The sequence below is a fragment of the Bombus bifarius genome, unplaced genomic scaffold, assembly GCF_011952205.1.
Source record: "Bombus bifarius isolate JDL3187 unplaced genomic scaffold, Bbif_JDL3187 scf7180000009101_frag, whole genome shotgun sequence".
In the NCBI taxonomy this organism is placed as follows: Eukaryota; Metazoa; Arthropoda; class Insecta; order Hymenoptera; family Apidae; genus Bombus; species Bombus bifarius.
Window position 1 is genome coordinate 3,652 of NW_022884896.1, and position 23,409 is coordinate 27,060.

Genomic DNA, 23,409 nt, shown 5'->3' on the forward strand with positions numbered 1-23,409 from the left:
TCATCCTATCTTACTGTGAAGATACTTAGTTATGTTATCTAACATTATAAAAATATCATCAAATTCAAGTCCTTTTATTCACATCACATGGCCACGACGATCTGGTTCTTCGTTATATAATGTTCTAAAATTTGTCGTATATATAGGATGTACAAACCGTGATATCAAGGTATCAGTTCTTCCTTCCCAAGGGACAGTTTCATTAAAATTCTGATAGAATTAAAAATTAATTATTAATATTCTAACAATCATATATGTTAAATACATTATAGTCAACGATATATACCTGAGCGAATGTAGGGGTGATTCCTTGATAATTATAAATGTCATCAGCCCACATCATTGTGCCACTTCTTTGTACTCCAGCCTCTAGATTAACAGCCTAAACAAACATACAAAATTTTATAGAAGCTGTACAAAATATAGTATATATGCGCAATATTGAAGCGTTCAAGGGGATATAAAGGTAATGTACATCACATACACGTGTACTCTCATGCAACAAAATACAATTAGATTTAATAGTATAAGCTCTTTTATTCATCATAATAGATTGGAAATTTAAGTGTCTTACGAGGGTGAGTAAAAAGTTACCCGCTCTGTCGGTGTAGAATTTATTTTAAGCAATTGTCAAAAAAGACATACATCATTTTTTGACATAATCACTCAATTTCTGTATACACTTTGTCCATTTGCTGAAGGACCTTCGTATTTTCTCGTTAAAAAATGTTTTGGGCTGAGCTGCGAACCACGAATGCATCGTCGTCTTCACCTTTTCATCAGCTTTCTCGGCATCCATCTCGCACAAACTTTTTAAAACCCAAATCTGTCGTGCACTATTGCATAAGCAGAGCCGTGGCTGATTTGCAAATGATTTGCCACATTATCCAGTGTCACTCGTCTATTCCATAGAGCATAAGTTCATGAGCACGTTCAATGTTGTCATCGTGGATGTGGACGGGCGTCCAGCTGTTTTTTCATAACACTTGTGCGATCTTCTTTGAACTTTTGTGCCCATTCAAACACACTTCGTGACAAAACACTTTCTCCATAATGTGCATTAAATCTTTGATAAATATAGGCATCAAACATAACCTCCGACCACAAGAAACGAATCACAGCATCCTGCACTGTTTTCCTGCAAATCGCCATTGCAAAGCGCCATTACTCGCGCAACGGTCACAAACGAATTGACGTAACACAATGAAACCTACGCAGCAGCACTGAACAGATATTGACGTCATACGAAGAGTGCAGATGGATCAATACGGTCGACAGAAGTTTTAACTATCTGGAGTGCGGATAAATTTTTACCGAGAGTCGTATAGGAATCTATAATCTGTAAGTACACCTTTGGCTGAATGGAAATTTCTCTTACATATAGTCAAAAATGCAGAAACAGTGTATTGAATTGGAAAGTGATAAAAAATAAGCGAAGTTTCGAGGTTGCATGTGATTGCATGAGTACACAGGACGTTTTTAGCGAATAAAAAATAATTTTGAAAGACACGAGACTTATCTTGTATTTTATGCACTCTCTGTGTCCGAATCTCCAGAAGCTCTCTATCTTATGAAGTGTTTTAGATTAGCCGGAAAATTTTGTATGTACATACAAGAAGTATACGATCTAAGTGGAATATTCCATTATTCTCTTGATACAACAGAAACGAAATTTACAGAACTTCTCAGAAAGTTGGTTTATTATTACCAAATTAATAGAATTAATATACGTTTATCATCTTTACATACCTAAGTCGTGGAGGTTTATCGTGCGTAAAAAATTAGTGTCGTTTCAAAGTTACATTTCGTACATTTTAAGCCTATAATTTGTAACGTACAAAACAATGTAAATTTGAGCTGTTTCTTATCTCCACAATAAGAAAATCCAACTTTACGTTTTTTACACAATGATATTTATGGAACAGTAATATCATATTATTGCATCGCTTGGAGAATGAAGTCAAGGTACGATGTGACCCTAGTGTAAACGCTGGGATAGCCAGCTGTGCCGCACTTATAAGCGTAAGACACAATACCTATTAAATACGAGGTTAATTCATGTTGTATCAGCAGTGGTCCGCCGCGGTCAGCCTGAAAGGATCGTTAAATTTTTAATCAAAGATACTGAAATATATCGATCGAATTGTATTGAAATTATACTTATATACAGTAATAATCTTCTATTGATTTGTGTATTGAAATACTCCAATTTATAATGTACATGTTATATGTATTTTGAGCAAAACTAAGATTAGAAGGAAATTAGATTAAATACCATAATGAGGTGTGAGAAGTGGGCAAAACTATTGAATTGTGTTTATCTATTATTTCTAATGTTTAAGACGTCGATTTGATGTTAATTCGAATTGACGTGTCTTCAGATACCGTATAGTTTGTAGTAACTCTGTAACTTAATTACCGTACAAGAATCCTCTCCACCCTGAGCATGTTCGGCGCATATTATACCATCAGTGATATCAGGTGCATTAGGAAATTTGGAATAAGCTATTTTGCATTCGGCGTTCTTAATCACTGGCATTTGTACTTCCATTAATGCATTACGTCGTGGTCGTCCTACGAAGAAAATAAGAAAGATATTTAAGACTGGAACTGTTTAATTTTATTATAAAATTGATATCACTTACTATATCTTAACGCTCCCATCCAGCAACAAGGAGGTTATAGCCGACGAAGTTGCTCTTTCGTAGGGGCTCTTTCGTACAAATGGGATATACGTACCCTGAAAAATAAAAAAATAAATGAAAATGCAGGAAACGAATGACCAAAAGTATGAGAAAGAATTGTACACGCTTTATGACACAATATATGTGTACAGTAAGAAATTTCAGGATATGATACTTCAGTAATACTCAATAGCATATATATATATATTTGAGGACTTACTCGAAAATGGCACCTCCTCCACCAATCTAAGAATGGCAATATTATGATTGTGTATGTTTTCTATTCCATCCATATGTGCACAATGTGCTGCGGTCAAAACATGCCTAGCCGTTATCAGGGAACCTCCGCACTTCCATAGTGGTTTGTCTGGGTTTCGGGGATTACGAAAACCTAATGCAGCGATCCATGGCCAAGCGCCTAAAATGCAATAGTCATAGTTGTGAATATACATAATTTTTTCTCACATAATGAGTAACAACGATTATTATCTATTCGATATTCGATCATACAGCAGACGATAAGTACATACGTACAAATACTCTGAAATAGAGATTTGATAAAGACAGAAATTAAATTTTTATTCCACTGGAATAGAAATTATTAGATAATTCTATATAATTTCTATTTGAACTATACTGAACTATAAAGTTCAAACGTGTAATTTCTGCCCTAACAGTTTTTGATCTCTATCTATATTATTACTCCTATATCAATTTTTTATTTCAAGCAAAAAGATACTCTTCCTAACATGGAGTAGAAGAAAGAAATAATTCAAGTTAATAAGTAAAGTTACTACCGATAAAATCATAGCATTATTATTTAGTCTAATTGAAATGTACATTGATGTGCTGTTTAATGCCTTTAAAGTTCATTCTTTGCAGTAAATGGCTTATTATTAATCGGAAAGAAAGACATAAAACGTACCAAGTTCAGCTGGTTTACCATCGACCACCCTGGTATGAGAGACGTTGCTAAAACCACAGTATGGTGGTCGCCAAGCCTTATACTTATACACAGTTTTTATTAAAATTTCTCTCTTCTCTTTGTTTGGATCGTTCGGACAGCAAACGATCGTAACATTGCCCTGGTATCTGCACACTGATCGTCTATAAAAATCGGTGGCTGTACGGTACTGTATCTGCCATATTTCTTGCAGAGGTTTACATTTTCTGTAGTCAAGGCACCTGCCTTCTTGATTGTCCGGTGTGGTACATTCTGGATCAAACAATTTTAAAACATTTATACAGTTCAAAGATGCGTAAGAAAGCGACACCGATTACTCAACTTTCGAAGTAAAAAGCCGATCAAGTCCACCGGATTGCCCTACAGACACGTATTAATCCGTAAGAGTTAGTCATCATGTTGATAATAATTATCTAAAGAAACTTTTCACGTGAAAATATAAAATTTTAATTGATTAGATATTGTGTTAGCCATACTTAAGAAAGAAAATGAAAATGAATGAAATGAAAGAAAAGGACTACCTTCAACCTCATTTTTTAAATAAACACTTTGTCAGTTTTGCGGTAAATAAATTCTTAGGAATTCAGGACAGTTTTTAGTGAATCATTTTGTTTCGACCGTTCGCGGAGAGACGCGATCGCGAGATAGCACGTCAACGAGAGTTGTAAGTTCCCGTTACGATTAAATAATCGACGCCACGAACTGATCGATCCCCTTATTTCGATTATGATAATAAGGGTAGTTCAATGAAATTCCACAGAATTAACACAAATAAATTAATGTTTATTTCAACAACTTATTAACTAGAAAGATATAAATGGAACAAAAAAAATGTAACTGCGTTTTGGTTGATAAGTAATGCGCGACATACCACATGTGTTGACGGTTCGACTTTTCGAAAAGTTCTGAACGCCTTTCGATTTTTTTCGTTTTTTCTGGAAGGCGACCCCCACTACGTTCTACGCCACATTCTTTTACGCGAGGTAAAATACGGGCCACGAGTCGACGTTTCTGGAAGTCGCCCTGCTTAATGAACCATGCGCTTGCCACTACAATGTTTGTTTGCCGGGCAGACACGACGATCCGTCTGCGACATTATAGTGCCGCGATCGATAGTTAAGAATATGACCTATGGTAAGCCGCATGGCGTAACATTCTCCCCCCGTTGAGAAGGTACCGATCAAACTAGCGAGGTGTGGTTGAAGTTCCCATCTTATTTCGTCTCTGTGGCTAGTTGTTCGGGTTTCTCGAGATCGGGTTGAATTGGCAGTGGGACAAGCCTTTTGACGCCCCGATCCAAAATGCTCTTTGCCGTCTGAACTGTAGCTGTCCGGATGACACCATCGGCGCCTGGATGAACCTTGATAACTCGGCCCAGAGGCCAATGCATGGAGGGAACGTTGTCCTCTCTGAGGATGACGATTGTGCCCTTTTGGATGCTGTGTCCACCCTTGCTCCATTTATTGCGGTTGGTTAGCTCGTTCAAATACTCCTTATGCCAGCGGTTCCAAAAATGTTGTTTAAGCTGTTGGATATGTTGCCATTTGGAGAGTCGGTTCGATGGAATGTCTCTGAAATCTCGATCACGTAAGCACATTAATGAATCGCCAATGAGGAAATGTCCGGGAGTGAGGGCTAGGAGATCATTTGGATCGGTGGAGATAGGAGTTAGCGGGCGGGAATTGAGGACTGCTTCTATTTCTATGATAAGAGTATTACGGTGTTAAGCTCATATGTTTCTGTTTCTCCACTCGCGCTGCGCCATAATATCCTTTGATATTTCCGATCCTCTGGTCGTACGAGGAATTGCCGATACATTTTCTCGATGTCGCCAGTGAGTACGTACTGATGAGCGCGGAATCTAATTAATATACAAAATAAATCTTCCTGTAACTTGGGTCCTGTGTAAAGTGTATCGTTTAGGGAGGTTCCGGCAGTGCTTGGTGCCGATCCGTCGAAAACTACACGGAGTTTGGTGGTTTGACTCGATGCTTTGGTCACGCCATGATGAGGTAAATAGTATCCGTTGTCGTCGGAGTGGTTGACATTGACCTTCGTCATGTGTCCCAATGCCAGGTATTCCTGTATTACCGTTCGATATTCTGATTCGAAGCGTTTGTCGTGCTGGAATCGGCGATTGAGTGAGGCGAGTCGTTTAATTGCCAGCGTTTTAGAGGATCCGAGTGACTGAAGCTGATCATTGAAATGTAGAGCGACGATGTATCGTCCTTCGCTGGTGCGTCGGGTGTGGGCTTGGAAGTGTTCTTCGCATCGTCGATCTGCCCTCTGAGATATGTTTAATTGAGGGTCCTTCATCGATTTCCCAAAACCGCGAGGGGTCTGCTTGTAAAGTCGTCGTGGATGTGTGAAATATGTTTGTCGCGGTTTGGGAAGTTGGACTCCCCAACTATAATTATTTTACTACGGAATCCTCAAAAACATGATGTATGTATATATATCCTGAAATATTATCAGTCTGTTGTCAAGTTATAGAACATTATGGAAATTGCCAGTTAAAGTCATAAAAAACAAAAAATAGGGAAGTTCGTTAAAATATGTGATTTTCCAATCAAGATATAGAATTTATTCGAGTAATATAGATTACGGTAGAGATGGTGACGGTAACAATGAGTGGACTGATTCTTCGTGCGAAAACAAATTGGAAGCGCAGAGCGATGTATTGTTTCAGCGAATATCGATTTTAAAGCACGGTTTTAAAGTACGTGTGCGTTTGACTAGGTGTGTTAATTAATATTGCTGTCTGATTTTCGATATGTAAATACAATATCTACATATCTTTAAACTTATGATAATTGAACTAACAATTTTTTTAAATTTAAATTAAACTTATGATAATTGAACAAACAATTTTATTAAATTTATATTAATATTTATCCTTTTAAATGCAATAATTTCTTTTAATAATAACTTCACTCGTAAGTCAGCTGCGCACATATTTGATCGTTCTTTAAAGCTTGAATCTCTGCGAAGAGAAAAAATCTTTCAACCAACAAGAACTGGTTCTACGTTTTCTATCCATTTCCTTCCAGATAAATCTCTCTATCTAAAATCCTTATTTCCGTATTTCCTTGAAAAGGTTAAAGTCGTTTTGTATAAAATCCAATGTAGAGAAGAAGGAAGATCCGCAAAAGATTCTTTCAGCTTTCCCTATGTTTGAGCTCGAATCAAAGCAATCCTATTCCCAATAGGGTGACTATGCGTTTAACTTCTCATAGAATCTCTCTGATTCCGTGTGATACCTTCGGTGTTTTTGAAGTATGTAATTGATATCGTAACGTCAACGCTTTGCAGTGCGAATTCAATTTTGAGTTGCAATTTCCCTGTTTGCGTGGCAAAAGCATAAAATCGATAGCGCACGTTTCGATAAACACGTTTTCTTTGCTGATGGCGCACTGTAAATATAAATATTTGAATAAATATCGCGAATTTCATGTTGCTAAAAGATTTATACTATTTATTCGTAAATAACTGTTGGATATGTTTAAGTTGAAACCACTGCATTAGGTCTTTTTTCTTGTTTAAAATTATTTGTATTGGTAAATTGAATGAAAGTTCTAACATGTAATTTGTTCTTCTTTTATAAATAGTTTACAGAGGATAAAGCGTGGGTAACTCAAGACTGTCGCGATCATGACACTATACATACCTATGTATAGCACGTATACTAAGCTAACTCAAATAGCAAGTCAGAGAAATGGAAACTTAGGAAAATCTAAAGGAAGATAAAACGTTCGAGCCTTGACAGGAATATGAGATGCTAAGTAATCTTCCTAAGTAATCTCCTCCAGCTTTTTCTATTTTGATCAATAATTATTAGTACATGTTAGGAAAACAAATAGAATTTTTGTTCTCAAGCGAGGTATAATTTAAATTTTGTATGTACACAAAAATGTTAAATATCTGCAATAAACATGGTACAATCAATTTTTTTACATAAAATTATATTGTATAGGCTATTGTTATTTAAACATTTTAAATTGGATGAAGGAAAAAAATGACGCAAATAAAACGTAGAACATTTTAATTAAAGAGACTAATATAGAGATTTATCTACTTAACTGTGATTAAATCATCTCCACTTAACGCTCTACCTCTTCTATTAATTATGCTTCGTTAAACTATGATTACAGAGGATGGGTTTTTTGATAAAATGACATTCTGACAAATATATATAGATCGATATATATAGATATAGATAGACAAATATATAGATTCTTACAACAGTAGTTATGAATGAACAGTAGTTATTGTATCAATTCCGTTCTTCAGAAGCTTCATTTGTGAAAAGACAATTCGCCAGAATATGGATTCACTGTAGTTATAGCTATAGGATTTCAATCTAGTTGACAGACTTGCTTTACGTAGAGAATATCTGTCTCTTGTTCTACCTTATCGCGATTCTCTCCTCATCTTATACGCTCTGGTTACAATCATTAGTTTCCGCCTAAACGGTTAGAATCACATAGCTCGCGCTCTACTCTCGTTTATTGAACATTCAGGCCATATGGTCGCATGCGACTAGTTTTATGTTAATTCCGACCGATTACAATACCTTTCTTTCGTTTACAAGGAACGACGAGACTGGCAGTTGCGTGATTTCCAATGCAAAAGCCGCGATATCTGCACGATAACCTAATCTCAACCGATTTTGTTGTACTATTCTTATGTGGACTTCGTTTGTACCACTTTCGTAACAAAAATAGAATACGTAGAACACAGCATTCCGTTATGCGATATTGTCGATTCCTAACATCCGAAAAATCAGAGATAATTTTTTCCCTACAGTTGTACATTTGTGTGAAAAATTACGAACGTAAAGTTGTTTGGTGCATGCACAGTCCTCCCCTCCCCTGCATTTGCGTGGACATACTAGAAAGATTCACTTTTCCACGGTGAAACTGTATGTATTATAATTTCATTTTTACAAAGGTCGAACATCCTACTATGCATAAATTTAATATTAATATAAGCAGGTTTCGTGTTAAGTATTACATCTGACGTATAAGCACACGTGTGTACGAGCCTTGGTTTTAAATGTCTTATAGTAGACACCGAAAAGATTATTCAGTTGGATATCTGACTCAACATCAATATTTTACTAGGAGATAACATGTTAAGAACACGTTGGTGGATGGCATGGGAGATGATGAATGAAGACATACTTCTGTGAGATACATAAAATAGTAGTCAGAACGTATTTTGGCGCTTGGGGACAGCAACAGCTGGTGATACTGTCATACACCTCCATTTATAAACTTTCGAAAATCGATGTCACCTTCAAACTTTAGTGTATTCTGTTTCACAGCACAAAATGTTTCCGAAACGTACGTTTATTGTTACAATGAACTTGACTAATGGCTCTGAAATACTATCCTTGAAAAAACAATGGGGGAATTGGAGCAAAAAAAAGAAGGAAATAAACAAAGACCTTGTTGGTTCCTAAAAATAAAATATGCTACAGGAAAAACTTTTTCCAACTGATTGAGATGCGACAAGCTTTAAAAGCTATGACGCGAATCGAGCGTTTGTCTACAAGAGCGCATTTTCGGTGGATATATATGTCGGAATGACATTTAGGATAGGGTTGTCGGTGTTTGAAGAGTCTTCATTGAAGGTAGCCATCGTTGCGGTGTAACGAAGATACGATTTATTGACACAGGTATGAATAACACAGGTTTGACAATCTACCACGGCGGTGAGACGTCCGCGGCACTAGTGACAGTGGTCTCCGGTTCAATAACGAATCCGCGGCCAACGGGATGACAGATGGGCGTTCTCGCTGAATCTAAGTCTGACTCGTAAAAATAATTGCTGAGCGTAAAGACGTTACTCTTTGGTCGACGGGAGCGCGTAAAAGAATGCCCGTCCCGTCCCGATGATGCCACAGAGGAAAACTATAATGGGGTGTGTCTAAGGACACGAGATCATCGGATTCGTCGAGAAAAGCCTTCGTTTAGGAAGTAAGGGAAATTGACGTTGCTGCTAATTGGTCAATCTCCATATCGGTGGTTAGAAAAAGATGCTAGCCGCCCTCGAGGGAAAGTTGCTAGTGGGAGACGCCGCTCGTTGAAAAATATGTCTCCCCTATCTTCCCGTAGTTGGGACAAAGACTGTTTGTCTGTTTGAAGGACTTTAGTTAACTAAACCTTAAGATTTATAACGGGCCCTCGGGCTAGCCGAACATGTACTGTGGAGACGCATCGACATCTGGCAATCATCTTACTCGAAGAATAGGCTCTGCGTGTGGCGAGCCACGGGACAGAAACCGTTGGAATGTTTACTGTCGCGTGTCGCCACGAATATTTCTTTTAAGGAGAGCTATAGAATTACTCCATACCTTTGTTAGGCAAAGCGTTCATCCCTTGACCGCGGCTACGTTGGGCGACAGACTGTCACCTTGAGCCAAAGCTCACCGTCACTAATCTCGAACAATTACAATCGGATTGAATAACTACAATAGTTTAGTTACAGTTATAGTGGACTTTAGATTGCAATGTTGCGGGGCTATCCCAAGGTTCCGGTGTCCTTTCATCTCCGACATATATTTAACTATATATATTAACTATATATTTTCCCTAGGAACAGTAAGATTTTAACGATACAACTTTATCAAGAGATCTTAATGTCATAAACAGTATCGAAACTTCGTAATTAATATTGTTAAGGAAGAAAATATTGGTAATCTCCTCGAACGACGAACGCTTGATATTCACAATTAGAACTCGATATCTTAGCTTCTTATAATATCCTAATAAAATGTTATTTATCGATTACAATTGTCCTGTCGTATTTTATTGTGTTTGCTTTATAAATGTGAACTTTATTCAAAAAGAGTTCTTCGATATAACGGTATTGAAGAGAACTACTCGAGAAACTATATCTAGCCCTTGGATGGAGGGATTGCTTGCTTCTTACAATCGAATAATTGGAGTGTAACTAGAAACACGAACGGTAGTTTAGCAATGGAGAAGAACTTTAGAACGACAGCAATTTTCTTCTTGTTTCTTTGAGAAAGGCATCGTTCATTTTATGTTTGCGAGAATGGGGTTGTTGGACGAATTTGATTAAAAAGGAAAGATCTTTAACAAATATTCTTCCCATTGATACATTCCTATATTTTTGATTTAATTATTTGAAAATGCAATTTTGCATATACCTATGTGCTATTATATACTATAATCGCAGGCGTTTCTTTAAAATGATGTACTATTGAAACAAGGCAAAGTATCGTCGAGTTCTTCTAGATTCAATTTCTCAAAAGAATGGCTCTATTGATTAACCAAACATAGTTCCCATAAGCATATACGTACTTCTCAGAAAAGATAGTTATATCTAGATCAATATTACTCCCCACAGTGACCTATATGTCAAAGAAAAAAAAGACACATCAAGTATTAAATCATACTACTATTACGTCCACTATCTCTACAAATCCTCCACTCTTGGAAATGTCTATCTTATTCAAACGTAACGTAACTCAAATTAAATCTTTTCCATCATCATAAATACGAAACATTTATAAAATTATCATCTTCGATTATTTACTCAACATCTAGCTAACAAAATCTTCTCCATCGCCGTACCCCTTAATCCTGACCGCGTACAATTAACGTATGAATAGTTAATTTATTGAAATTTAAACGACCATTTTACGCTACTTGTACTCGAATGATTTTAGGATCTTGCTGTATCTCTTGCACAGTGTTATACTGACAGGCGAGAAACATAGAAACGTAACTTCCGATCCACTGATTTACCCTAAACAGACGATGATAGGTTATACGGTGCACGCAATACAGAAGTGTTTCCGATGCAATTCGAAGGTGCGTTGTTACAATGGAGTTCATCGATCCATAATGACTATTTCCCCGCCAACTACAGCCTGTAATAACGGAATAGCCAATAAAGTATATCCTGTCGATTTAATCGTTACCCCCACGGTGCACCGCGCGCACGGAGATCGGATCGGTGATTTTCACGTGATGTTTCGCAAATCGTGAGGCGCTCGCGTGATTCGCGCGTTTTAAGCGTTCCCGCTCTTCCCGTCCGATAGAAAGAGAAAGGGAACAGGGGTGGAAGGAAGAGGGAAGATACGTGATGCGGGTTCAACCTGCCGCGGGAACCTTTAAAGAAGGTCGGTGCAACGGGGGAGATGTAATTTTAATAAGTTGGAGAACAAGTCATTGTAAAAGATGGATATTCAGATGTTGGAGATGCAGCAGATTTACGACTCGCTGGAATTAAGTTAGTTAAGGTGTTGAAAACCTAACGTCTTTTCAAAGGCGTTTGCCGCGTTTCTTTTCAAATCAAAATACATACATACGATACGTACAATGTATGCGCCTAAAGTTTTAAAGTTAATTTCTATTCAAGGAATGGACTGTTTTATTATAGGTTTAGGAAATTGAAAAGAAGCAATTGCTTGTTTCTAAGAAAGAATCGCGAGAAGTACAGTTAGAAACTGTATTGTGAATCACTTTTCCTGGTTTCCGTAACGAGGAAGTGAAAAAAAAACGCAGACAAGTCAGCGTTTACCGTAGCTAAATGGAAGATACGCAGGTACGAGTCGTTACAGTTTTGTCGTTGCAACGATTCCCGCTGCGTAATTTGATAATGAACAGTTGAAAAATAGCAGCGTTGTGTCCGTACTCTTTAATATCCCATTATATGGAAGTTAACGACCGGAAAATACACCGCTCGACTACTTGAAGGAAGTAGCTCATGAGCAAGTCTTTTGTATCCTCGCAATGGTATAATTCCTGTAACGTCTCGTTCTCGGAGGATTTATTTCGTTGATTTGTACTTGTTTATTGCTTTTGTGTTTTCATGAATGGAGCATGTCGCATGCGAATCGTAATATGGTTTTAATGGCGTTTCGACTTCAATGATATCAGCGGCTGATTGCTCTTCCCGTAAGAAGCTTCCAATCATTATGTATTTTAGGAACAACAAATAAGGATATTTAGAGAACGAATTAATTATTCAATTGTTCGCGCAAGAAATACCTGTCTCTTTTTCGAAAGTTATAAATGCTGTTTTCAAAGAGTTCCTTAGCTCACCATAAACCAGATAAGAATCTTTGGTTCCGTGTAGAAAAAGAAACCTTCAGATCAAACCGAAAGGGGTTCGGATTATATTTTCTAATCGTATTTGTATATTTCTTTTTACGGTCAGCTTGTCATCCACGTACAATCGAACAGAGAGTCCATTAATTATTTCCCTTCGACTTGTTTCAGGGGGAGCATCTCGGAAGCCATGCCGGCTGACGAGTTCGCTGGAAATCGAAACAGAAGCAAACCAAGACTGCAACCACCTTAACGAACCGCTATTATCACTGGCAAGGTCATCGGGCAGACCGGATCTAATCATGCTCACGCCGACCATGCTTCCTGTGCACTCGTTCCTCTTTCTTAACGACGTCAACCAGAAGATCGGGTGCTAAGAAATTCGAAATCGAGTTGATTGAAAATCTCAAGGAATATTAAAAAAAATACGAATAAACAATTTGATATAGAAATCATCCATTTTGGGCAAAGAAAAGAAACAATCAGAAAAAGGAATAACCACAGAAGCTCTGAATTTCATTGCTTCCTAATGGTACTTCCTTGGATATTTTTACATTCTGGAGGCGTGAACGAACTCTGAAAAACAGAAACGACTTCTATCGGATGATCGAAAGAACTACCTGGACACTGAGTATAATTATTCACACGTGCGGATGCCATTTCCGGCATGTTTCTCCATGAAGAAGGTCAGCTTCAGTTTTTGCCACTTGTAGATAGAAGTTGAAGTGGCGGACGTCTTAACGAGGTTGCTAGAATGTCAAAGAAATAGATGAGGGAAATATTATGAAGATATATTTATGAATATCTAATTGAGCATTTAATTAAGAACTTAATCGAAAGACCAAAATAAGTTGGTTCTTGAGACCAAGTACCTATCTAAGTATAATAGTCTTTTGTACTTACGGTTTAGTAAGAGGACTCGAGTAAAACGATTACTCGTTAAAAGGAACAATAGAATAATCATGCCTCCACAGACGGTGGTCTCTGCTTTCATGCCTCATCGCGGAGAATCTCAGCGAAAAAAGTGTCCCGAAGCGTGAGCTGAAAGGTGGCTATCTAGGCTGCCTAGTGAATGCCGTCGCCATGGTGGAGCTGGCGTGTAGCAACTCCCTAAGTCCAGGAACCTAATCCTGCGTCAGAAAGACAAAATTCGCTACGGAGAAAAGTAAACAAAAATATATATATAGGGAAGAAGCGACAAAGATTAAAGATCGTTAAGAATTACAGGTAATTTAATGATAAAAGGGAGAAAGAATTGTGTAAAAATTCTACTGGGAAAGAAAAGAAAGATTAAGCCTCCAACGAGAAAGACGTGCTCAGAAGCGAGTCCCGCGTAGCGCCATGTATAGGAGCAGGAAGAAGCGCAGTCTTCCTCAGGCATTCCAGTGTCGAGTAATGCTGAAGCATATCCTGACGGGGCAACCGTCGTCAGCGGGCTCCAGGCACCAGCACAATGACTACCAGGCGAGCTCGGGCTCGTTGCACGGCGGCCACCACCACCACCATCATTCTGGTCACCAACAGGATCAACAGCAACACCATCATTACAACCAAAACAGCAACGTTCGTGGAACGACAGGGGGCAGCCAAGGACGGGGAGTCGACGTTTACGACTCGGTGGTCCATCAAAGAGCCAACGTGCATCAGGCTGCCACCACGCCATCTTCCACTCACAGACACCCTTTGAATCATTCTCAGTTGAGCGTGAACAATCTTTCTCAACGATTGAATCACTCGCACGCTCTTAATCTGTCCACGTTGTCCACGTCGAAGCATTCTGTGAACAGCGTCAGTCCTGTTGCCGGTGGAAATAACAATAACAATAATAATAATCTGTCGACTACATTGGGGGTGATATCCCCGGCGCCGCTGCACCAGGACAGCAGACCTAAAGCGAATGGAGGCTTTGATATCTCGAGACTGTCCAGATTACCCAGTCAGGCGACACCTTCGCCTGCACCTGCTCTTCAGGGTACGACTACCGGGGGACAGTTAACCGGTCCCGGTTCCACGGCGTACCCCTTGAACGCTTCCTGGTCGTCGTCCCTGTCAAGGAATCACAAGGACCACGAGGTTGGCGCGAAAGAGACGTTGACCAGTTTGGGTTTATTGTGTCTAGTGTCGTTGTTACTGGCGCTACTCTCGTTGATCTTCTTGCTGAAGATCTCACCGTTAACGGTGACGCCGAGTAGCCTGATCAGCCCGGAAGAGTATACGATTGTCTACGAGGTGACGTTAGCGCTGTGCGCACTCGCCCTCTCCCTAAACCTCTACTGTCTCCTCATGTGCGCTATACAGTTCCTCTTCACTGTGAAACTCGTCAAGACTTCGTATCAAGGACATTGGTGAGTTGAGTTTTCGTTTTATGCCACGCTGGGTAAATCTGTGATTTATAACGCTTTAAATACCTTTGTACATAATCCGTACTTTACTTAACCCGAAGGTCGAACAAGGTGTGAAAAATATATACGTTTAAAGTTTGTATCCTTAAGATACTGTTATCTTTGAAAATCCGGAAGTCAAACAAAATACACAAAGAGAAACTTCTAAAAGTGCAAATAAACGTTGAGATACAAATATCCTTTAATCCGAACTATACATATGATGGAAAGAGGACTCTCATAGTCATCGACATTTTCCCTCCTAAATGTCAACAGCATCCATATTTACATTGTTGCTGTTGTACATGTAACTTTTCAAACTTACTTAGGTATTGATAAAGAAAAGAAAAATAAGCATTTTCCTGGTAGCTGGGAATTCGCGGGATTCGCGGTCGAACGATGATTACCATTAATTTCTATAATCTGGCGACGCTATCCTCAATCATTATCCTTGTGCCGGAATATAAGTTCTCATTCGTCCATGCGTGGCCTATCTGTGTGCGTCTGGAACAAACGCAGTGTCCCGTATCCCGTGCGATATATCAAAGGCCTGTCTAGTGTTTCTTCTCACGCGGCCTGGAGGACGAAACGCAAAAATTCACATCCTGTACTTGACGTGCAAGCGTTCACCGACCGCGTGTCCCGTTTTTACTGAACAAACACGTGTCTGCAATCACAATACGATACTGTGTGGTGAGATGTATCCGTAAATGCGTATGTTTCGTGACGCGAACCTTGAAAATGAAAATTACACTTTCGTTTATTCCTCGAGCGTCGTGCACGCAGGAAATCGTATAATAATTTTATTAGTAAGATTTTTTTTTATATAGACTACGCTATATTAATTTGTGACCAAGCTGAAAGATCGTGACACGCCCTTTGTGTAGAAATTGCAATATTCTCCGTTTTATCTAATAATTCTCCCAGCAAATTCAGCACGCACGTTCGCGAAAAATATTATCGAATACACACAGTGCAGTGCAGATCAAGTTACAAAGGGAATATAGATATGCTCGCCTCCCGTGACACGCAACTCGAAAGCGAAAATAAGGCTCGTTAAAGACGATACATACTCCTCGAGATGGGATCTGTGGTTTCTGCTCGGAAGTTCCCTTATCGTTGATCAATCGGATTTCTTTTTTATCTTTTTCGTTGCCGACCGAGACAAAGTAAGCATCGCCGACTCTAATTACTAGCGAATGGAAACGCGCGTTAAGTTATGCAGTTATTGGCCGAAATCGTCGGCCAATCACTGTGTGTTACGTCGCGTAACACTCTACCTAGCCGAGGCCACACACCGCGGGCAAGATGGCAACCAGATGTCTTCGGATACTCACTGCGTACCCTCAACAGTCTCAAGTACCTTCCATAAATCTCATAGATTTCCTAGTAAAGATCCTTCAAACCAAACAAACGTCTGTTTCCGAAGAATTTCCAAAGACTATTGTCTACCACGGCGTGACAAGGGAAAGTTAGTTTTTCTCACGTACGCTGCAACTTTCCTCCCACTAACCACTTTCTCTCGAGGGCGGTTAAGACCCTTCGTTTAACCAATTAACAACGAAGCCTATTCCCTCACTCTCCTAACTAAAATCGTCACCAACAAATCCGATGGTCCCGTGCGCTAGACACACCCATCCTTAGCTTTCCTCCGAGACAGCATCGTCTCCCAAGACAGTACTGATTTTACATCCTTCGAACGGTCAACATCCTGCAACCGGGTATACACACCCATAGATCAGTCACTCACTCATCTCGTACATACGCACCAGCGTAACTGTCTTCGTTATAAGTTGTTGGAATAAACGGTGAAATATAACTTACTCTGCTGTGTCATATTCATTTAACCACCTCTGTTATCTTAACCGAAACAGGGGAACGACTACTTCGCGGCGTCGATTCACCGAATCGTAGCGAGAATTTACGCCTCTCGCTGACGCGTTTTCCTCGCGACCGCGTCTCTCCGCGAACGGTCGTAACACTGTGATTACCCTCAACGGACACGCCGTTTTGAGTTTTCTCTTCGGTTCTTTAATTCCGTCCTTTTTCTTTCGCTCAGTTTTTTGGCCAGTGGCGGGTCTTTTATCGCGTGGCGAGTTTGATTCGCGTGGGAAAATGTCGTGTGCTCTTCGGCAGATAGAAAGATCATTGTTTCTTAAAGCATCCAGACGTTGTGCGTGATTGGCATATTAAAGTTTCTTGCGAATGTTACCGTGTGACCATGTCTCCCTTGTGACCGTAATTGTGCGACGATGTTTTCCTGCAAATATTACCATCTAACAAGTTTTTCCAACGAATATTACTGTTCGATCAGGTTTTACTCGAATCTTGTTCTTCCCTTGATAGGGTCCTTTCCTTATATCGAGTGTCCCAGGATTTCGCAGTCAAATCTATGCTACTATATTCTACTGACTATTTTAATGTACCAAATTACGAAGATGCGGCTGATATTGTGCGTGTTGCGTTATTCCACAACTAGGCTTGATTGGCAGGCCATTGGAACGAGATTTGTTCAAGCTGTTCGAAATGTTGGAGAACGAGCCGTTAACATTGTAATGTATGCAACTACAGAGACGTATCGTAACTTTTGTTTCGAGAACAAATAACAGAGAAGAAGAGAATAATGAAGGTTGGACACGGACGAAATTAGCTGTCGATCTTGAAACTCGTGCACTGCGATTTCAGATAATCAAATTAGCATAGAATGAGATTTGGGAACGGGCAGAGTATATTCCGGAGTTTGGATATATATATATTTAGATTAAAGATTGGTTCTTTGCGAGAAACGTTTTTAAGCAACATATGAAATTCTTCGTCTATTTATAGTATATTTCATTTTACTATAGTGGGAGCAGTATTCTATAAATCGGTTTATAAGAGTGCGAATTTATTATCTTAACGCTAGCCTTGCTAAACCCGGTCAAATGACCGGTTTCAAAATTTAATTTGAAATTGTGCGTTCGTCGTTGTTTCTTTTCTTCCTCCAACTTTATGTAAATTCTTATATTATCCGACTAATCAATTTCTCAATTTTTGTTAACGTAAGAATCTACATAAAGTTAGAAGAAGAGAAGAAACAACAATGACTGTACAATTCTAAATTAAATGTTGAAACACGGCCTTTTGACCAGGCCTGGTAGAGTTAGTGTTAAATCATGCTTTGTAATTATTTATTTTGGCTGGTGGTAAGCAACGGTAACGCAAACACTGATCGAAGTAGACAGGTGCTCGTTAGACAGGTATTCAGGCCCCAGAATTTTCAGGTCACCGATTGGGGCTCCTGTTGTAAATTTCTGGTGATTCGCCCAACTATTGGTTAACTAAGAGTAAAGAGAAGAGGACAGTTTACATCTGAGCTACTGCTTCGATTAACCACATCTGGCAGAATGGCCTTTAGGGAAGAAAGTGTACCGTTTTCTGTGGTCGACCATCCTTTGTTTTCTTTTCTGAACAATAGATCTAGCTTGGACATTGATAACTAGCGGTTTATCGATCGTTCGATGACACAGGACACAGCCATTCTTTATGCTACGTTATCACCACGACTAACTTTTACAGCTGTCTGCCAAGTTAATATTACCGGTTGTGTCACACTATCGCAGTGTGCCCAGAAGAGATAACCGGAGGACGATTAAAATTGCAACGTCACCGGACGCTTCTCGTTTCCCTTCTTTCTCTCTTTTCCTCGTCCTTTCGCTCAACGGTTGTTTCCCCTGCTTTGCTTCCGGGGCTTCCAGACAATTCAAGATTCTGCTGAATTGGAATGCTCGATTTTCTCATAGAGAGCTGTTTAGCTAGAAGGAATAGTCCGAGTGTCGACGGGTATGCGAAGAACTGTCTTCTTGTGCTCTTAACCACTTAACTACGTTCGACGTGTTTATTCGTTATTGCTTGATTTTACCTGCTCACCCCATAGAGGCATTTTTGAAATTAAACTTTAAAAAGTTAAAAATTAATTGTTTCCAAAATGTTTTCAAATACTCCGAAGATCGTTGGATATTTTCGTGTTAAAATTATTAACAAAGTAAAATATACACAGCTGTATCCGTATTATTAATAATTAATTATCCTACGATATTTTCCGGGTTACTCGCGCTCCTGAAAAATTTCTACCATAGACCTCCCCCAAATGTAAGGAAATAAACTTCGCAGTTAACAAATTAATTGTTTCCAAAATGTTTTCAAATACTCCGAAGATCACTGGATATTTTCGTGTTAAAATTACAAAGTAAAATATGCACAGCTGTATCCGTATTATTAATAATGGAGGCTGACTCCTACGATATTTTTCTACCATAAAAATGTCTACCATAGACCTCCCCCAAATGTAAGGAAATAAACTTCGCAGTTAACAAATTAATTGTTTCCAAAATGTTTTCAAGTACTCCGAAGATCGTTGGATATTTTCGTGTTAAAATTAATAACAAAGTAAAATATACACAGCTGTATCCGTATTATTAACAATTAATTATCCTACGATATTTTTCCGGGTCCTGAAAAATTTCTACCATGGACCTCTCCCCCATATGTAAGGAAATAAACTCCGCAGTTAACAAATTAATTGTTTCCAAAATGTTTTCAAATACTCCGAAGATTACCGGATATTTTCGTGTTAAAATTACAAAGTAAAAGATGCACAGCTGTATCCGTATTATTAATAATGGAGGCTGACTCCTACGATATTTTTCTACCATAAAAATTTCTACCATAGACCTCCCTCAAATGTAAGGAACTGCGGCATAAGTTCCCTAATAAACAATAGGAATTTCTGTTGTAAACTACAAATTACAAATTACGAAACCTTCCGCTCTAAATTAACTAAAGATCACCAACAATTCTCCTCCGTTCTGAAACTAATTCTCCGACAATGGTGTTCCCTATGAATGAGTCAACTGGCAACGAAAGACCAAAAGCAAAAGGGTTCTCGGTCAGTGTCTCTGGTGCACGCCAGCTAGGAAGCCTCAGCCGAAGGTCGTCCGGCTGAAGATAACTGCGAAGTTTGCAAAGTGGCATTGTTAGCGAAGGAGAAGGAGCCCTGGGGTGTGCAGACGTGCTCCGAAAGAAGCACGAACTTTAATGGTGGGTCCCAGTAGTAGACGGCCGTTCCTCTTCGCTTGCTCATTGTCACTCGAAGCTCGGTGCCCGTCCCTCCTTCCGTACCACGCTACCGAGTCTGAGACGCGAGGATGAAAGAAAAAAAAGCCGAAGTATGACACAGGTCCAACGACGACACCAACGACGACACCAACGACGGCGACGACGATCACAGAGACACGAGAAGAATGAAAGACAAGCGGCGCTGCTAAGTGCCGGCTCATTACTTAAATGGTCCGTGATAAGGGATCTCTGGTGCTGCTGGCGCGAACACGCTGAACAACAGACTTTTCGAATAAAGCCACTTTTGGACAAAGTAGTTGCTGGCTCACGAAGTTTTCTTCTTTCGTTGTTAGATGGCGCGATCCTAAAGTAGGCGCGCATTTTTCTTCGCGATCTCACGTTTCGATCGCGGATTTCGACTTATTGGGGAAACAGGTTAATTGGATTATTACTGGAGAGACGTGGATGGATGAACGTTTTCATCGTTTCGTTCAATGACGGGTGAAACGCGTGAAAAGAGTTCGTAAGGTTTAAGCTAGGTGAGAAAATACAGCTTTGAATTTCCTATAAATGAGAGTTTAACAACGACGTGTCAAACACGACGCATGGAGCATTTGTACTAAATTTCTTATTAAATCTTGTTAATTCACTAGCTAAAAAACCAACTATTACATCGAACATGATACGACCAATAAAAATAAAGAAATCGATACGAAGAATACGAAACGTAGATTCTTATGAATATGTGCGTTTCTTTAGGTGTATCGCTCCTCCAAACGACAATTCGCCGAAACACACATCAACTTTAACCAATGTATGAGAAATCGTCTCTAGCGCGTTTTTATGCCAAGATGAACGCTACTGTGACCCCGAACGAACCGTGAAACTGAACGATTCGATCCGTCATTGAAAACGCCCATCGGTCGCGAAAGTCTTGTTCGTTTTTCATCGACAGCCCGGTTTAACGTTACACGCGTGTCTGGTTTCTGTTCACGGGCGGTTCTTCGTGCGTCAGAGCGTCCGAGCATACGCGTGCATCCGTTCGTCTTTCCACCAGAAAGAGAGAAGAGGGCTTCTCTGTCGTGGCTGTTGGCATTCCACGCCTTCGAATCCGGCATTTCAAATTTTTTCACCGACACAGGGCACTACGGAACGGGAATAAATTTGGCGGGCCGTGACTGCGCCTTAATATTCCAACAAGCAGACAGAAAAATAGAGAAAGAAACGGGCACTCTCGTGTCTCAATGCTTGTAATTTATTTTTCGATTAATTCCCAATCACCAGCCGATAATTTTGATGTTTCCAGCTGATGATAAATCGAAAAAGTGAATAGAGGACTTCCAGTAGAATTTGCGTGATTCATTCTTGGTGTTGATTGGCGTGAATTGTTCGTCAAGACGTTATTTTTCCAAGGGTATAAAAATCTGTCAGTTAGGTGGAAACTATCAATTTGTATACGAAAGATACGATCGTATTTGAAGATTGTATCGTAGTCATCTGATTTATCGTGCAAATTTTGCACGTGACACTCTATATTAAGTTTGTTGTAGCATTAATTAATCACAGAATGTTACAAGAAAACAAATTTGGTTTGGCAAATATAATAGCCGATGTTATGTAGATATGTGTGGCGGATCGGTATCAATAGGACGCCGACAGGTCGAGCCGCGGGTGCCAACCGCCAACACTAGAGGGCTACGACGACAACGAGTCTGTCTGTCTAACTCGCTAGTGGTCGAATATACGAGCGATGATATAAATACCGCATCTAGCGAAACTCACTCTACGTCTAAGGCAGGGACTACCGGGCATAGCCTTACTGACGAGTCCACCGGTGGTCCCGGGACGAAACGCTCTCTCTCTCTCTTTTCATCCGCCTCATTGGTGACCACCGACGACGAACACGCACCTCTGGAGAAGGAGTCAGAAGGAGCCAGCCGCCTCGTCCCCCCATGACGATCAGCCTTCCATCATCGACGACGGGCCATTCCCTCTATCTTGTATCGCGCTATATGGCTTCGAGGTCACGCTATAGCGTTAGGGGGAGGCTGTGTGGCGAATCGGTATCAACAGGACGCTCACTGGACGAGGCATCAACGCGGCGCAACACCTCCCGGGCGATCCGCGGGTACCAACCGCCAACACTAGAGGGCTACGACGACAACGAGTCTATCTGTCTAACTCGCTAGCGGTCGAATATACGAGCGATTGATACAAATACCGCACCTAGCGAGACTCCCTCTACGTCTAAGGCAGGGACTACCGGGCATAGCCTTACTGGCAAGTCCACCGGTAGTCCCGGGACGAAACGCACAACTCTCTCTCTCTTTTCATCCGCCTCATTGGTGACCACCGACGACGAACACGCACCTCTGGAGAAGGAGTCAGGAAAGGAGCCAATCACCGACGACGAACACGCCAAGCAAGGTGACCGGATACGAGACGACGACCAAGCCAAGGAAGTGATGTAGCCATTGCAATAGTTCATGGGCATCATCTCCAGCAGCACGTCAGAGAAAGAGAGACAACCATCTCGTCCCCGCGACGATCAGCCTTCCATCATCGACGACGAGTCATTCCCTCTAACTTGTATCGCGCTATATAGCTTTGGGGTCACGCTATAGCGCTATAGGGAGGCTGTGTGGCGGATCGGTATCAATAGGACGCCGACAGGTCGAACCGCGGGTACCAACCGCCAACACTAGAGGGCTACGACGACAACGAGTCTGTCTGTCTAACTCGCTAGTGGTCGAATATACGAGCGATTGATATAAATACCGCACCTAGCGAGACTCGCTCTACGTCTAAGGCAGGGACTACCGGGCATAGCCTTACTGACGAGTCCACCGGTAGTCCCGGGACGAAACGCTCTCTCTCTCTCTCTTTTCTTCCGTCACATATGTAATGTTCGAATTTGTAAACTATTAACTTTTTCGACAAGGAGGTATAAGGAACAAGTTAAAGTAGACGTCATGTTATGAATCATCTGCGAGATATAAAAGACTTCTTTTATGAGGGATCAACACCTCGTGAAGTCAGATTTTATTTATAACATACTTTACAATTTTGATTTATTTGTTTGAGGTGGTATGTCGTGATAGGGTCGGAAGGAAAACTCAGATTTCTTGAACGATAAATGTTTATTCACTCTAATGTCAATGAGTACACTTGATACAGGATTCGCGATTGTATTCGGT

General features: G+C 40.1%; 1 protein-coding gene and 1 long non-coding RNA gene across 2 annotated transcripts; both read left to right on the plus strand.

Annotated features, from left to right (window-relative positions):
* The first annotated feature begins 2,050 nt into the window (after positions 1-2,050).
* On the plus strand, positions 2,051-13,106 carry LOC117213440. The gene is made up of 3 exons (XR_004488654.1): positions 2,051-2,060; positions 10,889-10,893; positions 12,906-13,106. It is a non-coding gene; the product is annotated as an uncharacterized LOC117213440 (long non-coding RNA).
* An 18-nt stretch (positions 13,107-13,124) lies between these two features.
* LOC117213439 (nuclear transcription factor Y subunit gamma-like) lies at positions 13,125-15,098 on the plus strand. Its single transcript, XM_033458780.1, has one exon. It carries the CDS (start codon positions 14,076-14,078, stop codon positions 15,081-15,083), a length of 1,008 nt encoding a protein of 335 aa, XP_033314671.1. The 5' UTR covers positions 13,125-14,075; the 3' UTR covers positions 15,084-15,098.
* Positions 15,099-23,409: the final 8,311 nt, after the last annotated feature.